At 37.2% G+C, this 24,218-nt stretch overlaps 3 protein-coding genes across 3 annotated transcripts; 1 reads left to right on the top strand and 2 right to left on the bottom strand.

Moving 5' to 3' along the window:
- The first annotated feature begins 1,650 nt into the window (after nt 1-1,650).
- LOC122284001 (pre-mRNA-processing-splicing factor 8A) lies at nt 1,651-14,529 on the top strand. Its single transcript, XM_043095259.1, has 25 exons — nt 1,651-2,161; nt 2,689-2,812; nt 2,957-3,049; nt 3,147-3,537; nt 4,046-4,532; nt 4,690-5,480; nt 5,599-5,867; nt 6,030-6,344; nt 6,427-6,731; nt 6,815-7,269; nt 7,397-7,523; nt 8,093-8,334; nt 8,419-8,542; nt 8,658-8,847; nt 8,935-9,042; nt 9,131-9,384; nt 9,678-10,294; nt 10,380-10,486; nt 10,574-10,828; nt 10,919-11,392; nt 11,937-12,098; nt 12,835-13,032; nt 13,143-13,421; nt 13,572-13,814; nt 13,982-14,529. Exons 1-25 carry the CDS (start codon nt 1,920-1,922, stop codon nt 14,174-14,176), a joined length of 7,047 nt encoding a protein of 2,348 aa, XP_042951193.1. The 5' UTR covers nt 1,651-1,919; the 3' UTR covers nt 14,177-14,529.
- A 19-nt stretch (nt 14,530-14,548) lies between these two features.
- Nucleotides 14,549-19,060, bottom strand: LOC122284017 (PTI1-like tyrosine-protein kinase At3g15890). The gene is made up of 4 exons (XM_043095260.1): nt 18,530-19,060; nt 17,916-18,063; nt 15,636-15,898; nt 14,549-15,562 (listed from the first exon to the last, which is right to left on the bottom strand). Exons 1-4 carry the CDS (start codon nt 18,571-18,573, stop codon nt 14,893-14,895), a joined length of 1,125 nt encoding a protein of 374 aa, XP_042951194.1. The 5' UTR covers nt 18,574-19,060; the 3' UTR covers nt 14,549-14,892.
- A 2,443-nt stretch (nt 19,061-21,503) lies between these two features.
- On the bottom strand, nt 21,504-23,101 carry LOC122283985 (protein TOO MANY MOUTHS). The gene has a single exon (XM_043095258.1). It carries the CDS (start codon nt 23,043-23,045, stop codon nt 21,570-21,572), a length of 1,476 nt encoding a protein of 491 aa, XP_042951192.1. The 5' UTR covers nt 23,046-23,101; the 3' UTR covers nt 21,504-21,569.
- Nucleotides 23,102-24,218: the final 1,117 nt, after the last annotated feature.

The raw sequence follows: 24,218 nt of genomic DNA, 5'->3' as shown, positions 1-24,218 counted from the left end.
GAAAAAAATGAATTAATATGGGACCCACATAAAAAAAAAACTAACTTTTTAATCGTGGATCCCACTCTTTTTCAAAGCGATTGTACGGCATTTGTAATTTCACGACTGTATGTAATATTACTCATAATCAAATGATCAACTCTATTGTTAGAATTCTCAAATAAATCAGAAACATTAAGGTGGGTAATATCTTTCCCATATATAGAAACTAAAATATCTGCTAGTTCAACAAAATTTGTTTCTAACTTTTAGTTTTCTCTTTTATAGAAGTTTAGTATAAGTTAACCAAGTGCTTAACTGTACGATAGGTATGAGACTAATGTCCAGTCATACTACATTTTTTGTATCCATTTTCGTTTGTTTTTTTGAAATTTTATTTTGAGGGTCTTTACTATTCTCTGAGTTGAACCACTTCTAGTGGTACAGTGTATTTCTATTATTATCTCTTTTAGTATAGTTGTTTTTGGAACCCCCATTTCAATAGTTTTTCCTACTACGTCCATGCCTCATGTTTTTTTGAAAATATACACCATTTGCTTTTAGAAATGGTGTAAATCTAGTATCATTCATTTCAGAAAATGATATAGAATCAGTAGGATGTGACTGTTGATTTTTTAACAAAAGTTCATTATTTTGTTTAGTCACTAGAAGATAAAATATAAATTCATAATATTTTTTGAACTTTTGCTCTTGATACCATTGCTGCAGGAGCACATTCGAGGCATAGAAAGTAGTATATGTTTTTCCTAACATATCATTATCAGTGACTTTTTTATTGCATAATTTTAATATTGATCTGATTTTAAAGAGTGCAGAGTTATACTCAGTACTCACTAACATTTTTAAAATCTTGCAACTATAGGTGCAACCAATCATGACGAACTTTTTGAAGGATTACAATTTTATGGTACTTATATCTCTTCCTTAAATCATTCCACAAAATAATGGAAACTTTTACAGTGAGATACTCAGTTTTTAATTTTTCAAGAAGATGGTGGTGAAAAAAAATCATTGTTTTAATGCGGTCCTGCTGGGACACGTGATTTTCTTATTTAATCGTATTTTCTAAGTTCATCGTATTCAGATGATCTCAGTATCAAGAATTTAAAATAAATAAATTTTTTTAGAAATATCAAGAACAACAAATTTTAATTTTATAAGATTTGATATTTTTTGTATATATATATTAAGAAAATAAGTATATTAATATTATAAATAAGAAATATATTTACAAAATTACGAGAATAAACATAAAATTTTATTAAGTAATAATAAGTAATGTAATCTTCATATTTATTTTAGAAACTGTAAATAATATATTAAAAAATTTACTTGAAGTAAAAGACTATTAATTTTAAAATTAATAGAACCTTCGTAATAATAATGTGTTATAAAATTAAAAAAAATGATATTTATAAAAGAAAAACTTAAAAATACTGTTGTTAATTCAGAAAATTTATATCTGTTCAAGTAAACGATGCCATATTTATAGAAATACAAAGACGGTCATTCTGTACAAAGTCCGTATTTGAGTCGGTCATACACCTTAAGTCGGTTTACAACAGTATAATGTATTGTATAAAAATAAATTTTCTATTTACAAATACAAAATGCTTGATGCACGGACCTGGGACCCGTGCACAGCAGGACGCTTTATGAACCTCCAGCCCCATTTTTCTACGGAATATCTCACTCTCTCGCTTTTTTCTTCTCACTCACAGAGCTACAAACCCAGAAACCCTCAAAACCCTAGAAACTGTTGAATCGTCCTCAATAAAGCTTCTCCTCCCCCCCGGTATACCCATCCCACAAAAACAAAAACCTCTCATACATGGAAATCTCAAATCTACTTGTGCTATAATTTATTTTGCTATCAGGGTTTCTTAGGGTTTTAGGACAGAGGTTTGAATCTGTTCGACATGTGGAACAACGGCCAGATTGCGCCGCCAGGGACCACTGGGTCCTCGATACCGCCTCCACCTGCGGCGCAGCCCTCGTACACGGTGCTACCATCGCCGGCCGAAGCAGAGGCTCGACTCGAGGAGAAGGCGAGGAAATGGCAGCAGCTCAATTCGAAGCGGTACAGCGACAAACGCAAGTTTGGGTTTGTCGAGACGCAGAAGGAGGACATGCCACCCGAGCACGTCAGGAAAATTATCAGGTGGGAGCACTTTTCTTGTCATCTCTGAACGTACTTTGAAAGATTTGGGATATAATTTATGGTTGATATCTTAGCTGACGTAATTATGTTCTTAAATAACTTAGGCCAGTGGTTGTTCTATTTCGTATTTGGTTACTTTAATTTTTCTGGGTAGTATAAGCTCTTGTTTTCATAAATTTGTGTTTATTTATGTACGTGAAATCTGGTTAGTTGAGACTTGAGAGGACATAGTTAGTTTGGCCATGGCTTCCAGAAACTCCAAAATGATGGATGCCGTTTGGAGAACAATTAATGTAACGCACTACTAGTTGGTTGATTGTAGTTAGTGAGATTATTTTTAACATTCTGGTCGTCTTTTTTTACGAGTCTTCAGTTTGTTGTTGGGATTACTGGCTTAGAGCGTTCACTTTGTTTTTGTTCCCCGTATTTTTATTGTTCTAATAGGTATGCTTGTGTAGCTGTGGGATATCATACAGCTGGTTGCTCTTGGTTTATCATTTAATTTCTCTTGCTGTTTTCTTCAACAGAGATCATGGGGACATGTCCTCGAAGAAATATCGTCATGATAAACGTGTCTATCTTGGAGCCCTTAAATTCATTCCGCATGCAGTTTACAAACTTCTTGAAAATATGCCCATGCCATGGGAGCAGGTTGCTGTTATTTGCATTTTTGGGTTTTTTTATAAATTTATTTTTTCGTCTTTTATACCTATATTGCATTAATGCTCCATATCTGTTCTTCTTGCGTTGTCATATTTTATCCCAAATGACATTTCTATGTCTATGTGGTTCTAGGTTCGTGATGTGAAGATTTTGTACCATATTTCTGGGGCAATTACATTTGTGAATGAAATACCATGGGTTGTAGAACCTATATATCTGGCTCAGGTTTGTTCCTCTCTTCTGATGTTTCATTTTTTCTTAATTACATTTTTTAATCCACATGTTAACATCTCAATGACTGATTGAATCTTAAATCTCACAGTGGGGCTCAATGTGGATCATGATGCGAAGGGAGAAGAGAGATCGTAGACATTTCAAGAGAATGCGGTTTCCACCATTTGATGATGAAGAACCTCCACTAGACTATGCTGATAATCTTTTAGATGTTGATCCTCTGGAGCCTATCCAATTAGAGTTGGATGAAGAGGAGGATTCTGCTGTATGTACTTGGTTTTATGACCACAAGCCTCTTGTGAAAACAAAGCTGATAAATGGTCCAAGTTACCGGAAATGGCATCTCTCGCTTCCTATAATGGCAACGCTTCATCGGCTTGCAGGACAGCTCCTTTCTGATTTAATTGATCGCAATTATTTCTACTTGTTTGACATGGAGTCATTTTTTACAGCCAAAGCGTTAAACATGTGTATACCTGGTATGTTTCATCCTTTCCTTAATGATTTTAATATATGATTTTATTACTGAGTTATTTGGTGCTTTGAAAAAAATTGGACATTCTGGGTTGTGGGTTTTGTCATATATAATTGCTTTACAGTTCTTCATTTGGTTTCATAGATTTCATTCTTAGATCTTTGATAGTGCCATATTTTTATCCTTTGGCATGATGGGTAGTGGGTGTTTGAAATGTCTGGTGGGATCTGATTTCAATTAAATACACTGGAAAATGCGGGTCCTGTTTAGAGCCCTTCTCTTGAGGTGACCTTGTGCTTTAGAGGCTGCTCAATTTTATGAATTCTGGTGTGTATTTAGCTTGTGTTTCTGTTCGGTATCTATTGCATTGGTTGGGTGTCCATGTTTTTGTTGTTTCACTGGTATATGGGTGTGTTGGCAGTTGGATGTGCTCTGTGTTGTTGGTTCAGTTACTTCCCCATCTATGTTCGTTAGCATCATTCAAGTATGTGTTTACTTCATTTCTTATGCAGGTGGACCTAAATTTGAGCCATTGTACCGTGACATGGAGAAAGGAGATGAAGATTGGAATGAGTTCAATGATATTAACAAGCTGATTATTAGATCACCTCTCAGGACAGAATACAGAATTGCATTTCCCCATCTCTATAACAATAGGCCCCGAAAAGTAAAGCTTTGTGTGTATCACACTCCTATGATCATGTACATAAAGACTGAGGATCCTGATTTACCTGCATTTTACTATGATCCTTTGATACACCCAATAACTAGCACTAACAAGGAGCGGCATGAAAAGAAAAGTCGTGATGAGGAGGATGATGATGATTTTAGCTTGCCGGAAGGAGTGGAACCTTTTCTGAATGACACTCAACTTTATACCGACACTACAGCTGCTGGTGTCTCCTTACTATTTGCCCCACGCCCTTTTAACATGAGATCTGGCCGGATGAGACGTGCAGAAGATATACCCCTTGTGTCAGAGTGGTATAAAGAGCATTGGTGAGTTTTCTATCAATAAACTTGCGTACTGATTAAAAACAATAAAGAGAATTGGTGTTATCTCTGTTTTCTTTCTTCTTTTCTTCTTTCTTTAAATGCATATTAAGTATCTTATTTCTATTAGAAACCATCTGACATTTGTTCTCCCATTTTACAGTCCTCCATCCTATCCAGTTAAAGTTCGGGTCAGCTATCAAAAATTGCTAAAATGCTTTGTGTTGAATGAACTGCATCACAGACCTCCCAAGGCTCAAAAGAAGAAGCACTTATTCCGATCTTTGCAAGCAACAAAGTTTTTCCAAACGACAGAACTTGACTGGGCTGAAGCTGGTCTTCAAGTTTGTAAGCAGGGCTATAACATGCTAAATCTGCTTATACATAGGAAAAATTTGAATTACCTCCACCTCGATTACAATTTTAACCTGAAGCCTGTAAAGACCCTCACTACAAAAGAGCGAAAGAAATCACGTTTTGGTAATGCTTTCCATCTTTGCCGTGAAATTCTGCGTTTGACAAAGCTTGTAGTTGATGCAAATATCCAGTTCCGCTTGGGTAATGTGGATGCTTTCCAATTGGCTGATGGTTTGCAATATACATTCTCTCATGTTGGTCAACTGACTGGGATGTACCGATATAAGTACAGGCTTATGCGGCAGATCAGAATGTGCAAAGACTTGAAACACTTGATTTATTATCGGTTCAACACTGGTCCTGTTGGGAAAGGACCTGGATGTGGGTTTTGGGCACCGATGTGGAGGGTGTGGTTGTTCTTTCTTCGTGGTATAGTGCCACTCCTCGAACGGTGGTTAGGGAATTTACTTGCGCGTCAATTTGAAGGGCGCCATTCAAAAGGAGTGGCAAAAACTGTTACCAAGCAACGTGTTGAAAGCCATTTTGATTTGGAGCTTCGAGCAGCTGTTATGCATGATGTTCTTGATGCCATGCCAGGTAATCTTTTATCGAACAAAATTCTGTTCTTTATTGGCTTGTGTTTCCTTTGATCTGATTTTCTGGTTGATGTAGTCTACTTGATTTGTGTCTCAAAAATTGAATCCTTGAAATGCAGAGGGCATCAAGCAGAATAAAGCTAGAGTGATATTGCAGCATCTCAGTGAGGCGTGGCGATGTTGGAAAGCAAACATTCCCTGGAAGGTTCCAGGTTTGCCGGTCCCCATTGAGAACATGATTCTTCGATATGTCAAATCAAAAGCAGACTGGTGGACGAATGTTGCTCACTATAATCGTGAGCGTATAAAAAGAGGAGCGACGGTTGATAAGACAGTTTGTCGGAAGAATCTTGGGAGACTGACTCGCCTTTGGCTTAAAGCAGAGCAGGTTTGCATACCAAAATTTTCATTTTTTGTGTAAATTTCCTAGGGAGAACTACAAAAGATGGCCTTCATGGCCTCTTTATTTTTTTTTCCTGAATTGTATTCTAATAGATGTTTTTATTCCCTAGCTTAGTTATCTTTCAATTTCCATTTTCCCTTCTTCTAGGAACGACAACACAACTATTTGAAAGACGGCCCATATGTTACACCAGAAGAAGCAGTTGCCATTTATACGACTACAGTGCATTGGTTGGAGTCAAGAAAGTTTTCTCCCATTCCATTCCCTCCATTGTCATATAAGCATGATACAAAACTACTTATTCTAGCTCTGGAGAGGTTGAAAGAATCTTACAGTGTGGCTGTGAGATTAAACCAGCTTCAGAGGGAAGAGTTGGGTCTCATTGAACAAGCTTATGATAACCCACATGAAGCACTGTCGCGAATTAAGCGTCACCTGCTCACTCAGCGTGCTTTCAAGGAGGTCTGTCAATGATCAAGAATGAGTTGATACTGACCTTTGGGCTTTACAGCGTAGGATGAACTGAACTTTTTGTTTTTTTCAGGTTGGCATAGAGTTCATGGATTTGTACAGCTATCTCATTCCCGTTTATGAGATTGAGCCTCTTGAGAAGATTACGGATGCATATCTTGATCAATATTTATGGTATGAAGGTGACAAACGCCATCTCTTTCCAAACTGGATCAAGCCTGCAGATTCGGAGCCTCCCCCACTTTTGGTCTATAAATGGTGTCAGGGTATAAACAATTTACAAGGTGTATGGGACACGAGTGAAGGGCAATGTGTTGTGATGCTTCAGACAAAGTTTGAGAAGTTCTTTGAGAAGATTGACTTGACAATGTTAAACAGGTGAGTACAAGGTTGGTGCTTTTTTGACTGTAAAGATGGATATTTTTATTAAATAATGTGTTTTTTACTTTGATATGTTGCAGGCTCTTGAGGTTGGTTCTTGACCACAACATTGCTGATTATGTCACTGCTAAGAACAATGTTGTGTTGTCTTACAAGGATATGAGTCACACAAACTCATATGGTCTTATACGTGGTCTCCAGTTTGCTTCTTTTGTTGTACAGTATTATGGACTTGTGCTGGATCTATTGCTACTTGGATTGACTCGAGCCAGTGAGATTGCTGGTCCTCCCCAGATGCCTAATGAGTTCATTACTTATTGGGACACGAAAGTTGAGACACGGCACCCTATTCGGCTGTATTCCCGATACATAGACAGGGTCCATATATTGTTCCGCTTCACCCATGAAGAGGCTCGAGACCTTATTCAGCGATATCTTACTGAGCATCCTGATCCTAACAATGAAAATATGGTTGGATATAACAATAAGAAGTGCTGGCCCAGAGATGCAAGAATGAGGCTCATGAAACATGATGGTAGTTTATTCTTTCTTTCTTACTTCTAATCTAAAGTAATATGGCCAAACATTATCTTAAAAGAATGAGTTGGATTTCTTGAGATGCAAAAAATGACATTATCGGTCGGTTTTTAAATTTTCCTCAGTAAATCTTGGGAGGAGTGTTTTCTGGGATATGAAGAATCGTCTTCCTCGAAGTATCACAACATTGGAGTGGGAGAACAGCTTTGTATCAGTTTACAGCAAGGATAATCCGAATTTGCTCTTCAGCATGTATGTCATCCATCTATTTAGTTGCTTCATCTTTGGTATATATGTTATGATATTTTTCCTGCTTGGGACCTATGTTTTCCAGCAAAGATATATAAAAAGGTTTCTTGGAATACTTGGATTTGTTGATATCCGGTATTTCCCATGCACCACTCTTGCCGCTTTTCATCTCCTAAGCTGCAACTGCTGGATGTTTTTCGTAGACAAGTTAATTGGGAACCAAAACAAAAAATAGTTGGTTGATTCCATATTTATTTCCCTTCGAGACATTCTTAACAAATACATTCACCTCATCCATAAATTTTGCATCCCTTTTTTTAATTCATTATTTTCTGCGTTTATAATTGGCCTTTGTCATATGATGGATATGATCGTATGGGAGAGGTCTTAACCTTCAGATCCCCTTTTTGATAAGTTGCTTATTATTTTGGTTAATAGTCCTGTAATTGTGTATGAATCTGAGATTTGTCTTCATTCCGCTTTAGCCTCCCTAGGCTTTTCAGCTTATGATTGCGATGTTCGCTTTATGGGGAATGGAATTTTTTCTGAATCATTTCTTATATGACCTATAGGTGTGGATTTGAAGTTCGGATACTTCCTAAAATAAGAATGACCCAAGAAGCATTCAGCAATACAAGAGATGGCGTTTGGAATCTGCAGAATGAACAGACCAAAGAACGGACTGCTGTTGCTTTCTTGCGGGTTGATGATGAACACATGAAGGTGTTTGAGAATCGTGTGAGGCAGATTCTAATGTCTTCTGGATCTACCACATTTACAAAAATTGTCAATAAATGGAATACAGCCCTGATAGGTATGTTTTGAGAATTTTATTCTGCCTAGTAAAATTATTTTGACATCTTGAGGATAGATTATGAAGGGTTCTTGTTTTCAATAGGTCTCATGACTTATTTCCGTGAAGCCACTGTACATACTCAAGAACTGTTGGATTTGCTGGTTAAATGTGAAAATAAAATCCAGACCCGTATAAAGATTGGGTTGAACTCAAAGATGCCTAGCAGGTACATTTATTTAATTTTGTGGCTGCATAAGGAAAAACATTATCTATTGGAAGTTTTCAAAACTTAAATATTGTCGAAACTCAATATGCTATTCTTAATCTCAATTTTCTTTCAGGTTCCCGCCTGTCATTTTCTACACTCCAAAGGAAATCGGAGGACTAGGCATGCTTTCCATGGGTCACATATTGATTCCACAGAGTGACCTCCGTTACAGTCAGCAGACTGATGTTGGTGTAACTCACTTTAGGAGTGGAATGAGTCATGAAGAGGACCAGCTAATTCCCAATCTTTATCGATATATACAAGTAAATTGAGACTTTTTCTTTTTGTGTATGTGGTGTGCCTGTGTGTTTACTTTGCTGTTTTTCACCGTCTTGCTGTTTACTTGACAGCCATGGGAGAGTGAGTTCATAGATTCACAGCGTGTGTGGGCCGAATATGCACTAAAGAGACAGGAAGCTCAGGCACAAAATAGGCGTTTGACCCTTGAAGATTTGGAAGTGGGTGGCAGCACTTTTTTTATATACATTTTTAGGGCCTTGATACAAAATTTCTTCATCCTAATGTCTTGCTTAATTCTCTTGACAGGATTCATGGGACAGGGGAATTCCTCGGATAAATACTTTGTTTCAGAAGGATCGACATACTTTGGCATATGACAAAGGATGGAGGGTGCGCACTGACTTCAAGCAGTACCAAGTTCTAAAACAGAACCCTTTCTGGTGGACACACCAGAGGCATGACGGGAAACTTTGGAACTTGAACAACTATCGAACTGATGTCATCCAAGCTTTAGGAGGTGTTGAGGGAATTCTTGAGCATACCTTATTCAAAGGAACATAGTAAGTATACTGTTTTACAAGTTTGTTCTGATTAGTTGTCACCAGTTTAGCCATTTTCTATCAGTCTGCTAATACAATGGGGATGGTGAAAGAGACAAGTGGGTGTATATAATCTGGTTGGTTAGTGCACATCGGAGCACTTTTTGTCGTCTATAGCTTTGGTCTGTTCAATTTAATTGCACTGTAGTATATAATCTTGACATAGTTGAGTTGCAGTCTTCAATTCATAACCCAGTGATCTCCTTTAAGGGGGGGACTAGTTTTTGATTGATTTTTCTTATTTGATTTTTTAGCTTTCCAACATGGGAAGGACTCTTCTGGGAAAAGGCATCAGGCTTTGAGGAATCAATGAAGTATAAAAAGCTGACAAATGCTCAGAGATCTGGTCTCAACCAGATCCCTAACCGTAGGTTCACTCTTTGGTGGTCACCTACAATAAATAGAGCAAATGTTTACGTGGGTTTCCAAGTCCAGTTGGATCTAACTGGCATCTTCATGCACGGGAAGATCCCTACCTTAAAGATTTCGCTGATTCAGATATTCCGTGCTCATTTGTGGCAAAAGATACATGAGAGTGTTGTCATGGATCTGTGTCAAGTTTTGGATCAGGAGTTAGATGCTTTGGAAATTGAAACTGTGCAGAAGGAAACAATACATCCGAGGAAGAGTTATAAAATGAACAGCTCTTGTGCAGACGTTCTTCTCTTTGCTGCTCATAGATGGCCAATGTCAAAACCTAGTCTTGTGGCCGAGCCAAAGGATGTGTTTGATCAGAAAGCAAGCAACAAGTACTGGATAGATGTGCAGCTCCGTTGGGGTGATTATGACTCTCACGATATTGAGCGTTACACCCGGGCCAAATTTATGGATTATACAACAGACAACATGTCTATATATCCATCTCCTACTGGTATTCTTTTATTGCCTTTTGCTTTACACCTCTTGATGTTTCTGTTTTAAAGCTTGAAATAATCATCATGGGATTTTTCATGCAGGTGTGATGATTGGACTTGATTTGGCCTATAACTTGCATTCTGCATTTGGCAATTGGTTTCCTGGGTCAAAGCCTCTGCTCCAGCAGGCGATGAATAAGATCATGAAGGTTCAATTTTAGGTTCATGTATTCTTTGATTATTTTATAAATCCGTGATAGACAGGTACTCAATAATGGTTCTTGGTGGATATGCAGTCAAATCCAGCCTTGTATGTGTTGAGGGAGCGGATACGGAAAGGTTTACAGTTGTATTCTTCTGAGCCCACTGAGCCGTATTTGTCATCCCAGAATTATGGAGAGATCTTCAGCAACCAAATAATATGGTTTGTTGATGACACTAATGTATATCGGGTTACTATCCACAAGACATTTGAAGGAAATCTTACAACGAAACCCATCAATGGGGCCATCTTTATATTCAATCCAAGGACCGGACAGCTGTTTCTGAAGGTCTATTTTTTGTCTTTTTCATATTCTAATGGTTTTTTGGAAGTAATTTCTCTCTTTAGTTGAGATTCAGATTCATTGATTTCTTTGCAGGTCATCCACACAAGTGTCTGGGCAGGGCAGAAGCGTCTTGGTCAGTTAGCCAAGTGGAAAACAGCAGAAGAAGTTGCTGCTCTTGTGCGGTCTTTGCCAGTTGAAGAACAACCGAAGCAGATTATAGTGACTCGTAAAGGAATGCTGGACCCATTGGAGGTTCACTTGCTGGATTTTCCCAACATAGTTATTAAAGGAAGTGAGCTGCAGCTTCCTTTCCAGGCATGCTTGAAGATTGAAAAATTTGGTGATCTGATTTTGAAGGCTACAGAGCCACAAATGGTTCTTTTCAACATTTATGATGATTGGTTGAAAAGTATTTCTTCGTATACTGCATTCTCCCGGCTCATTTTGATACTGCGTGCACTTCATGTGAATAATGAGAAGGCAAAGATGTTACTAAAGCCCGACAAAACAATCATTACCGAGCCTCACCACATCTGGCCTTCTCTCAATGATGATCAATGGATGAAGGTAACCCACTCCATTGTTTTAATGGCTTACCTATTACTTTTGATTGTATCAGTAAAGCGCACTCACTCTAATGACACACCTTTTGTGCATGTTGGGTCAGCAAGAAAATGGGAACAGCGGGTTGTGTATGTGTGTTCATATAGCAGCAATAGCCTATGTTTACATGGTTTCAATGCAAAATGCCTGCTATCAATAAATATTCATGCATCCGTGTGTGTGTATTCCTCTAGTGGCAAATAGCCTAATATTTACCTGGTTTCAATTCTAGAGCGGTCAATGGATGAGCTTAGAAACTTAATTTTCCATTCACTCCAGTGGTTGATTGTAATTAATTGATTTTCATGGCATGGCTTTTCATGAATTCCTTGTATCACTAAACTAGCACACTTAGGCGTTTCTCTTATATATGTCCCTTATACTTGGGCTCTTGCCTATTATTATGACTAATAAAATCTTGTTCACCAATAAAAAAAAGCCATTCTGTCAATATATATTCATGCATTTCTTTGATGTGTTGAGTTTTCCTATCATCTTCATGTGACAGGTAGAGGTTGCTCTTAGAGATCTCATACTCTCAGACTATGCCAAGAAGAACAATGTGAATACATCAGCCCTGACACAGTCTGAAATTCGTGATATCATACTTGGAGCTGAGATTACTCCACCTTCTCAACAGAGGCAGCAGATTGCTGAGATTGAGAAACAGGTGATGTTTCTGTTTTTTTCTTTTATAATAAGAACGTTTATTAATGAGCACAAAGGCACCATCAAGTTCATAGGTGGTATAGGTGAGATGCACCTAACTAGAGAATGTAAAGAAACCAAGAAAATCCTGGAAGCTAAAACTATAAAAACATAGTGGGCAACCATGCATTGGTAGAGTAAATTGAGAAAGAAGGCCTTGAGGTCCTCCGCTGTCGTTGTGCAATCTCAGATTTCTCTCTCTCCAACTGTACCACATGAAACAAATTGGAATCATTTTCTACAAGTTCTCATCATGATGACTGTCAAAATCCCCTTTCGAGCACTCAAAGATCTACCTCTTTTTCTAGGCATCACCCAATTTAACCCAAAAAGACCAAAAACAGCTTGCCACAAAATGTTATTGAGTAATGATACATCTATAACTCTTTTACAACTCATTTTCAAACAATCAAAGAAATCATGCCACTCCAATAAAATTAAATTTTAATATTACAAAATTACCCTCCATTTCATGTGGAGTTGTAAAATAATTGTAAAATAGTTGTAAGGTTATAATTTTCCAATGTTATCAACCTCACAATAGAGTAAAAGATGATCCACTGTTTCTATATTCCTCTTGCATATACAGCACTAGCCTATCACTACTTGTTTTAACTTTGGTTTCTTTATATGTGTGTGTGTGTATGTGTGTTTTGCTGGTTATTGACTTAAAATCAACTCCTGTATAACAATACCAGGCAAAAGAAGCAAGTCAGCTGACAGCAGTGACAACAAGGACCACCAATGTGCATGGTGATGAACTGATTGTCACCACCACAAGTCCATATGAGCAAGCTGCATTTGGATCTAAGACAGATTGGCGTGTGAGAGCAATATCAGCAACAAATCTCTATCTTCGTGTCAATCATATTTATGTGAATTCTGAGGATATAAAGGTACGGGTTGACCTTCTCATATTATATATTTAATATATATGATTACATTACAAATTATAATCATATATATTTTATATTTTGGCTGACCTGGAGGGCACTTGATAATGCAGGAAACAGGATATACCTATATTATGCCAAAGAACATTTTGAAGAAGTTTATCTGCATAGCAGATCTTCGGACTCAAATTGCTGGCTACTTGTATGGTGTAAGTCCCCCTGACAACCCACAGGTTAAGGAAATCCGCTGTATTGCAATGCCGCCACAGTGGGGAACCCATCAACAAGTTAACCTTCCAGCAGCTCTCCCAGAGCATGATTTCCTGAATGACTTAGAGCCTTTGGGATGGATGCACACACAACCTAATGAACTTCCCCAGTTATCACCACAGGTTTTTTTTTTTTTTAAATCTGAGTGATTTAATGTTTCTTATGTTAGTTCTTTAGTATAAATGTCATGTTTTTAGATACTTCTGTTCTTCTAGAAGGGGGGAATGAGTCATGTCCACGATTTGTTATCTTACCTGAGATTTTGCTTGCAGGATCTCACAAGTCATGCTAAGATCTTAGAAAACAACAAGCAATGGGATGGGGAGAAGTGCATTATTTTGACTTGCAGTTTCACTCCTGGTTCCTGCTCCTTAACTGCTTATAAGCTGACACCATCAGGGTATGAGTGGGGACGTGTGAACAAGGACACTGGAAGCAATCCTCATGGCTACCTTCCCACTCATTACGAGAAGGTCCAAATGCTCCTTAGTGACCGCTTCCTAGGCTTCTATATGGTAAGAACATTCTCTATCTGTCTTCGACATATACGATTCATTAGTTGTGCTTTTTTGATTTGATACTTGTATGGTTATTTTATCTTCATATGTGTATTTGATTTGCTGAATGGTTTTATTGTTCCCATGGAGTTAACTTTGATCATTTTATTGCTTTCCATTACTAGATTCCTGATAATGGTCCATGGAATTACAACTTCATGGGGGTGAAACATGCACCTAGTATGAAGTATGGGGTCAAGCTTGGGGCACCCCGTGAATATTATCACGAGGACCACAGGCCTACGCATTTCCTGGAGTTTAGCAACTTGGAGGAGGGAGAGACGATTGCTGTGGGAGATCGTGAAGACACCTTCTCATAGGAGTTGAGATTTGCGATGTAATTCTGGGTTACAATGCAAGCTAAATTGTGGCATATTTGCCCTGCTGCTTGTGCAATTACTGATTTTTCACTGGGCAAGTCTTTCGAAAGGAGTTACAAAACCCTTTTTGTTGTAATAATCATGCACATCTTAAGATGATTGGTATCCAAATTGTAGCCATAAGTCTTTTTTATATTTCAGTAGTCTTTGTAAATATATGATTGTGCCATTTATGCTTCTACATTTGTATTGAAGCTAAAGCCTCGAATGCCTGCTGTGCCACAAATTTTGATTAACAGTGAGCATTTTGTATCTTTCGATGTTGAAATGAAAAATACAGGATTTCGTTGCAATGGCATGCGTTATACATAATACTGTTGCAATACCTTAATAGTAGTAAATTAGTAATGGAGAAGTCAAAAAGTCGATGCGTCGTTCTATATATACATATAGCACTAGTTCTAGTCTCTAGAGCCAAAAATCAGACCATCCCGTAGGATGATATTAAACACAGTTTCCATGTCATTCGTTTTAGGATAAAGGAATGACGAGAAACACAAAACGGATCTCGTTGCACTCACAAAAATACATGCTTTCTTGATATTAGCAATGGTTCCAGTCAAATTTTAATAACAAGCCAAGCCAAGCCAGTTCCACCTTCACATGAGAAACCCAAATCTTGTAAATGGTACCAAATCGAATTAATACCACACTTATTAGTTTGCGCGATTATGTTCATCTCTAAGCCCGATCCCCCCCTCAATTTCCGGTTTTGAATCTTTTTCCTCTGAGATGAAGTCTGAGCTGTCTTCAGCAACCGAGGCCCCATCATTATAATCTGCAGCTTGAGGAGGCCTGAATAGCTCAATATGTTCCAGTTCAGCTAGTTTCTCCTCCTTAAGTCCCTTCAGAAGCTCCACCACCTCAAGCATCGTGGGTCTCATCTCAGGCCGACTGTGAGCACATATGAGTGCAACCAAGACCACTCTTTTTAGCTCTTCCTCCACATACGTACCATTGAGCTTCGGATCTACTAGTTCATCAAAATTTTTCTCGCATGCCAATGGCAGCGCCCAATCAGTAATTGAACGTTTCATTGTTGAACTCAATTTCTCAATGGGTTTCCTGCCACTAGCAAGCTCGAGCAGAAGTATCCCAAAGCTGTAGACATCACAACTCTCATTTGCTTTCCCAAACATAGCATATTCGGGCGCAAGGTATCCAAGGGTACCCTTAACTCTTGTCGTCACATGTGTTACACCATCAGGGATTAACTTTGCAAATCCAAAATCAGCAACCCTAGCCTGAAAATCTGAATCTAGCAACACATTGCTCGCTTTGATGTCCCTATGAATTATATGGGGGGTGGAGTGGTGATGGAGATAGCTGAATCAAAAGATTACGAGGTAAGCTACGTGGCATGACAAAAGATGAAGAACAAAGTTGGTTCAGTACTTACGCTATGCCCTCAGCAGCTCCAACTGCAATACTCATCCGTCGGTTCCAATTGAGAAGACATTCTGCCGAGTGCTGTCCATGAAGATGTGATAGCAGGCTTAAATTCAGCATGTAGTCATACACGATCAGACGCTCTTGCCCCTCAGCACAATAGCCACGTAAGCTTAGCAAATTCTTGTGCCGCACTCGTGCCAGTACCTCAATCTCAACAGCAAATTCCATATCCGCTTTGTTGCTCCAAACCTTCAACCTTTTGACTGCAATCTGCATAGTTGTCACCTTTCAGAATGTTATCCAGTTTACAAGGACGAGTGGGGGGTTAAGTTGCAGGCATACAGCCATTAGAGTTCTGCTATAACATGAGGAAAAGGAGTATTGAAACATGTAATTGCACCGATTACTCTCAGGTGAACACAATTCAGGAAAGGCTGTAACTTAGTAACAAATCAAGCCCATTACAGTTGTGATGACATCCAAGACTCAATGTTATTTGGAACATAATCGTTAAGAGCATACACCGGAAAAATTTGCTTCTAATGGCACAATAAAAGTTGAGTCTAGAAATTCTTCAACTTACAATGCTTTACTATCGTGAGAGAGCACTAGCCAAAGTAAGTCACATGTGAATAGGAAAAAGTGCACTTCAATAATACAGAAGTACAAAGTCTTAATCAATGTGCATATCACAGGCAGTAAAATACCAGAACCACTTTATTTATCTTCAAGGAGTTACTTATAAAAAAAAAAAAAAAATTATCTTCAAGGAGTTAATGTGACAAGTACATCAGAAGGAATCGATCAATGCAACCAGCTGTAATTCTTGTCCAAGCTGGCTCAACAAAGCACCATAACTGTCTTCCTACTATGCCACTTAGGATGTAGGTTCTCTGTTGTCTCAACAAGGACTGTAAACCTATTAATATCCATCGGTAAGAACATTCATTAAGAAGGGTGCACTATTACCAATTGCCTACGAGTGTTTCAAGACAGAATAATGATGGAAAAAGCTCTTCAATCAATTAAGCAAAAACTTGAAAGTTGATAAACAAATAAAGCATGTTAGCAAAGGAACAGATTGAGCATCTTTGATGCCCACGACTTCACTTGGCTACAGAACTCTAGCGAAATGGAACTGGCAATTTTCTGTTGACAAGATCTTTTTTTATAAGCCTGTTTTCAAAAAGATATTGCCTCACATAGATTATATATTAACAGATATGCCTGTCCTAAGCACCTTAAACCCTATGACATTATTTCAGTGAATACAAATAGTTTAAGCAATCAGCCAAGCAGCTGTCTTTTTTTTTTGATAAGTTAAAATTAATTGGCCCATGCAGGTCCCCAAGCATCTGTCTTGCATAACATGACTTCCAAATGTCATATCCTTGCTTGACTTACAAATCCTGCCATGATTTATCGTTACATGTTACAATACCAAGCTTCAAAAAAATTTATTACTACTTTGGGCATCAGATTTCTGCGGTATGAAAAGCTAGGATAGGTACACAGGACACCACATACTGTATAACATAGTACAAAAGGGAAGCTGTAGTTAGATCAGATGCAACTTAAACTATGTAGTAGTTTTAGAAGTAATCTCAGTATTGAATTCATCATAAAATAAAATTAAAAATTGCCTCACAGAAAGGGAATATGGTGGAAAGGAACAAGAAAACCATAGCTCACTGACCTTGAATTCTTTTTAGACGAGTATAAAGAATGTTCCAATCCCTTAATTCACATCTCCACATCTGTCATTCTGTATACACAATGAGACATCTACAACATGTGTTGAGACTGAGGGTCCATCCCACCTCTTCCCAGGTCGGATTTGCTCATGCAAATCCCTATCCCACTTTTAAATCGAGACCTTTCTTCTTCTTTTTTATTTTTTGGCAAGTATCAATACCTTTCTTCGTAATCTACATATCCTCTCAATCCTCAGCCCGGTGAGATTACATGACATTGTTTTATAACAAGTGAGTTCCATACTTAAAAGAAACTAAACATATGTTGCATGACATTGCTTTGTCTGCAATGAAGGGAAAAGGCGGGGCGGGGAGGGGAACTACCAAAAAGTGGAAAGCAGCACTGGGAGATTAAAATAATTCCTGATAATACAAGACCTATATGGATTCTTTTTTCTCAAGAGTGATAGCCTTCAGCGTTGTACTTGTTTCCCGAAAAGAGTCTTTTTGCACATCAAAAGACAATAGAGGCAAAATTAATAATATAACCAGTATGGAAAATTTGAGTGGAAACTTATAAATGTATTAATTACTTGTGATCCATCCCAAAGCTGACCCCAGTAGACGCTACCAAATCCCCCTTCTCCAAGCTTGTTATCATAATTAAAATTGTTCGTAGCTGCGTGCAGCTCCTTCAATGAAAATACCCTCCACGTTTGAGGCTTCTTCCCTCGTTCATTCCTGTACAATTGAGCCCTCCACTGATTAAGCTCAATCAGAACAACATAGCGGAAAAAGAAATGCACTTTAGTACAAAACGATTAAAAAGACACACTTTTCGTTTGGCCACTGAAAAAAATCCGAGTGGAACCACTTTTTTTAGAAGTAGTGGAACCACTTATTTGGTCAAACTTAATGAAATACTATAGTTCACTGATGTCTGGGCGCTGTGTTGTTTTTGACCATCAAGATTCCACTTTTTTTTTTTTCCCTCTCGTATTCTTACCTTTTCCCACCACTTTCTTAACAACCTAACAAGCCACTAATAGATTCCTCTCATCCAGACCCAAGTGCTCGTCCCCAAAATCTAAGCTGAATGCAGAACTAAACCCCTCCTCAGCTCTCATTTCCCAACAGAATACAGCAAATAAAAAAGATTTCCCAACAATTGAGCAATAATAGGAAAAAAAAAATGTAAGCAACATACCGATTCGAAACATTTCCGCAACAAAACATTGAGTAAAAAGCCATATCCCCACTTCTATCAAACCCACGAAAAGTTAAATAATCGAACCCCTTGAAAAAGTTCCGGGTCTTCAAAATCAGGTCTTCCTCCTTCTAAGTTCGCAACCCCTCTTGACTTCTGCTTCTTCTTCTCCTTCCTTGTCTAGCTGGTTACAGAGTGGAGGGAAGAGAAAAGCCAAAGCGAAAGAAGACGAAGATTAGATGCGAAACGTAACGATTAGGACGAAGGAGCACACATATCTCTCTTTGTTCCTTCTTAAACTTTTTGCGTGTGAGCGTTTTTTTTTCCTATTTCTTTTTTAAGAGTCGTGCAGCAAAAGATAATATGTAGGCAAATATTGCGCTGCAAGGTGGAGGTAGAAACAAACATATGGAGTTGTAAAGTCTAGTTTTTTCTATCAGAAGGAAGCGTGCAGTGGAGCTGCGAGAAGTGGGTAAGCACTCCAAAGTACAAAGTCTTCCTTCTCCGTCAAGGCTTCCTTCCTTTTCTTGAAGTTGCTTGGCCCTGGCTGTTTCTCTTATTTCAAAACACCAAGATGTGGACAATTTTTTAATCTTTTTCTTTTTTCACTGGATGATAATTTATATAAATCAAAACTATACTATACAGACACATAAACATATTTTAAAATCTGGTGGTTGTTTCGTATGGATGCTACAAAGTTATTTTTGTCATTGTTGTAGTTTTCAATTTTCAATTGCTTGACAACAATATAAAATGAATAGATGTAGAAGAATCAAACTACCAAAATTATATTAAGAAATTGGTTGCTCTATGTGGATCTCTTGTTTTTAATTATTACCATTATTCTATCCAAGTTAGGCCATGCTCTCTTCTTTTCCCTTTTATGAGATCTTGGTGTTTCATTTTGATTAGTTTTTTATGAGACCTTTGTGAATCACTCACATGAATGCAATGTTTTTCCTTCTATGGTTTTTTAGATAAAGAAATAATATTTACAATCATAGAATATATAAGCATCACACATTTTTTTTTAAATGTGAATAAATATGAAACTTATATGAAAAAATCATATTTTTTCAAAAAGAATATGTCTACTTTTTTAATGCGCAACATTTGCACAATTCATTACTCTTTTAGATAGTCAAGCAATATTCAAACCTTTTAGGTAGCATTTGGGAAATTAACAGGCTAACATAAAGAACAAAAGAGAAAAGAGAAAACTAGTGATTAAAGTATAAAAAAAATTTTAGAGGTTATCGGAATTGAGAAACATTTTCAACCAATTTCATCTCATCATTATAATTTTTTTTAATTTTCACACAAAAATAATAAATAATTTAGTCTTTTTAAATCTTAAAATAATAATAATATTAAAAAAAAAATTTAATAATATTTTATTCAACTTTTAATTATTATTTAAAACTATCTTTTTTCTTCCAACCATCCAAACAATCTCAGAACGCGCCAAAACGTTGGGTATTTTTTTTTGGATTTAAGTTGAATGAGAGAATAGCTAGTTGCTCGAACTATAGTTGTATTTGCAGTGAGGGACTGAAGCTAGAACTGTTGTGCCTGGAGGTATGTCTGTATCTGTGCACTGGACACAGACCAATGTGGGGATGTAATCTCAATAAATGAACCACACAAACAACAAAGAATAAATATGGAAAAAAATCCATAAATAAATAGGTAAAAACTGAATAGAACTATGGGGGAAATGTACAACTTTCATGCATTAGAATTTATAAATACAAATAGTATGATCTGCATTATTAAAAAAAAAAAAACATGTCAAAGTTGGCATGCCTACCAATCATTGATGTCAGACCCAGATGCCAATAGTTTTGGGGAGCCCTTTACGACAAAACTGTCAATGTGGCTGCTGTTCTAAATTCTGTGTGTATAGGTACTTGACAATGGCATGTTACTTGAATTTTCTTTTTTAAAAAAACTTTCTGTCGATGATGTTAATCAATCTTGTAGTATTTGGAATGACAGCTCTTGGAATTAAGATACCCTGGGCTCTCTATTTATGCCTAGTTTGTTTGCCAGTTTGCAGGGTTCATTATATGGACAATGTTACGGTGAGATTGAGGTTAGATTTGGATAATGAGTTGTGACGAGATGAATTGATATGAATGTTAAAAGTTAAATAAAATATTATTAAAATATTATTTTTTAATATTATTATTGTTTTAAGATTTAAAAAAGTTAAATTATTTATAATATTTTATGTGAGAATTTATAAAAATTGTAATAATAAGATTACGAGATTAGATGAGATATATTTATATGGTTTTGATATCTAAACTAAGCAATCTCAAATACATTGAATTTTTTTTATAAATATTTTTAATAAAAAAATACAAATTTACTAATAGTTAATTTCTTAACCATTAAAAAATTAAAAAAATAAAATAAATATAAGAATGAGCACATTTGAAAAAAATGATAAACATATGTCACTTTACACAACACTTTATACATGCAATACTATTTTAAAAGGAGGGGTATTTTTGTAAAATTTCATAAAACTAACCTCATTTTATAAAAATATCATTATTTTATAACATGTATTGTAAAATGTGGATATTATTACTCAAATTTTTAACACGAATGACAATTTCACCCCAACCTATCTAACAAAACTTGACAGGGATCACTAATCCTCGAGGAAATGGCGGAACCGTGAATATGGGATCTGGCTGCTGAAAGAATGGAGTAGTTTTGAGCAAAGACACAGTAGTCTTGGATTGTAGCTGCTAAAAATTGTCGGAAATGGCAGCCTCTACCTGGTAAAGAACCGAACCTTCCTTGGGATAAGGTTTTGTTGGATATTGAGAACACTTCCTTGTCAGTACTTTCAGACATATAATATCATAAGACGTCACTTCCTAACTATTTTTTTTTTTTTTAATGATACAACAAAATATAAATAAACTACACTGTATATTAGCTTGGGGGGGGGGGGGGGGGGGGCAACTACACTGTATATTACATTGCTTTTCTTTCTTTCTTCCTACCTATCTTAAAAGACTTACATTAAAGTGAAAGTACACAGCAGCAATGTAGCCAGCTGAATCAAGCCAACGGGAACTGAAATTTTAAATACTGCATCGGATGAGACATTGAATGTTCTTGGTACGTATCTTTCAAGTGTTGAAAGATGCTGTACAGATCTTCCTGTCTCTGGCCTTGGCACGTCACACACACCAATGCCCGAATCTGAATCTTCATCCAAGCCACTCCCAGCTTTGTAGCACAGTCCGGGATTGTTGAAAAGCCTTAATTTCCTTTTCATCCTCCATACCATTTCTCTCCCAAAAGGAACCGACCCGATAAGCCGGTTGTCGTTCAGTCTTAACTCGCTAAGATTCTTCAGGTACTTGAAGTTAACGGGAATTGAACCGTTGAATTGATTCCCATCAAGATGAAGGACACGAAGGTTTGTCAATCGGCCTAGTGATTCTGGGATTGAACCGTGTAGGTTCATATTCGATAATATTAAGATCATTAAGCCTTTCATGCCATCGAATCCATCACTGGGAATTGCATCAGACCCCATTGGATTTCCTTTGATAATCAATGCTTGGAGAGAGATTAAGCTTCTAAGCGATATGGGAAGTGGGCCCGAGAGACGATTATAACTCAAATCCATAAGCATAAGATCCTTTAAGCCATCAATTGAGTCGGGGATTGGGCCGCTGAGACGATTACGACTAAAATCCATTTTGATTAAGGAATGACAAGTTCCAACAGCAGGTGGGATTGAACCCATCAAAAGATTTTGGCTAAGGTCCAAAATATTCAAAGATGGGAAGCTTAAACCGGGAATTGAACCGGTTAGTTTGTTCCCACTTAGATCTAATGACCTTAGACCGGCTATCAGACCTAGTGAGATAGGAATCGTATGATTGAGATTGTTTCTGTGAAGATCAAGGACCCTTAAACGGGTAAGATTGCCTAGTTCACTAGGGATGGAGCCCACATGGCCATTTTCTCTAAGCACCAAAGTTTGTAGTGTTGGACCCAATTGACCTAAAAATGCTGGAATAGGCTGAGGGTTGTAACTGAAACAACGGTAAAAGAATAGGGTCCTAATGTGTGGAAGCTTAGTTATGGATGGTGAAATATAAGAATGTGTCGGGTCGCATGTTGGGAAGGCAGTGTCGTCGGACAATGCCCCAAAGGAGAGGGAGACAACGTGGTAGACATTATCCTTGTCGGGCATGCACTCGATGCCATGCCACCGGCCACGACACACATCAGGGATGTTGGTGGCCCAATCATTCCCGGTAGCCTTCATGATATCATAGACTGCCTCTTGCTCACGGATGTCTGTTCGGAACCCGTATTTGTTCATGGAGAACCCGGACTGTGGGCCATCAACGAGGGTTGAGGAATCGGACATTATAACTGTAAAGGGCAGAGCAGGAGGCAATAGGCACGAAGAAAGAAGCAGAAGCAGCAGCAGCAGCAGTAGAGTAGTTGGAAGTGAGAAAAAGAGTGCCATTTTGGGAGCGGAGAGAACCGTGAATGGAACGAGGAGATGAACTTCTTGACAGACCAAGTTATAAAGAGGTGGGGGGCATGTGACTGAGTGTTAATAACTTCCGGTTGGTGCGTGGTTTAAAGTATGGTAATAATGGGTTCACGGGGATTCGGAGGAATTGAATTAAATACGCATAACACTGTATAGACATTAATGTGTTTCACGGGAATTTCACGTTTTCTTTTTGGGCTTGGGAGACCCCAACCCTTTCGGGCCGTGGCATGAGCTATCAATAAGGCCTCAATCCAGGTGCCCATCTAATATCCATGTGTCAATATGGGCTAAGACCCCCTGTTTGGGCTCCGGTAGTTGGTGGTGTATCTGGTGGCCGAAAGGGACACAACCGTACCAAATAGTATTTGCCACTTATTTAGATTTATTTTTTTGGTTTTATTTCTCTTAAATTAAGAGAATTCTTCTGCTAATTATTTATATACTACATATTTAATAAGAAAAAAATAAAAATTTTAAAAAAATATTATATGTGGAATGATAAATATAATTGTTCATATAAAAACACATTTCGATACAAAAAGTCAGTAGACTCTCTCTGTAAGTCTATTATTTTCTAAAGAAAAAAGAACTGATGAGTTAAAATATATTCAAGAAAACAAAAATATTGTGTAAGATTATCAGTAATAATGATTGGTTTATCTGCAGATATAAATCTTTAATTAAGGTATTTAAAAGATTCATCAAAATGAAAAAGGCATAGATTAATACGACCCTCTGTTTTTGCATGAAATTACTACATAAACCAAATACATTGAATAAATATTAATGATATAAAATCATCACAATAAGAGCATCATGATCAGTTTTATAATAGAGATTTTATATAAATAAAAATATTGACAGTCCTTTAATTGGGTATTGTTAGCTAGCTAGGCATATAATTTTTATTAATTTTAACCATTTGAAAAATTATATTCATCATTTTCACACGTATACTACACACCATACTTGTTTTTTTTTTCTTAATAATTGTTAATATATGGATGATGAATAGAACAATTCAATTAGTTTAAAAATAAAAATAAAATAAAAATAAGTGTGATGTGTTGTATGTGAAGATAACGAGTAGATAACGAGTAACAAAGCTCATAGATCAGGGCAAACGAAAGAAAGAAGAAA

This window comes from Carya illinoinensis, chromosome 1 (genome assembly GCF_018687715.1).
Source record: "Carya illinoinensis cultivar Pawnee chromosome 1, C.illinoinensisPawnee_v1, whole genome shotgun sequence".
NCBI classification, from domain to species: domain Eukaryota; kingdom Viridiplantae; phylum Streptophyta; class Magnoliopsida; order Fagales; family Juglandaceae; genus Carya; species Carya illinoinensis.
The sequence above is the reverse complement of the archived record's forward strand: the minus strand, read 5'-3'. Positions and strand labels throughout refer to the sequence as shown.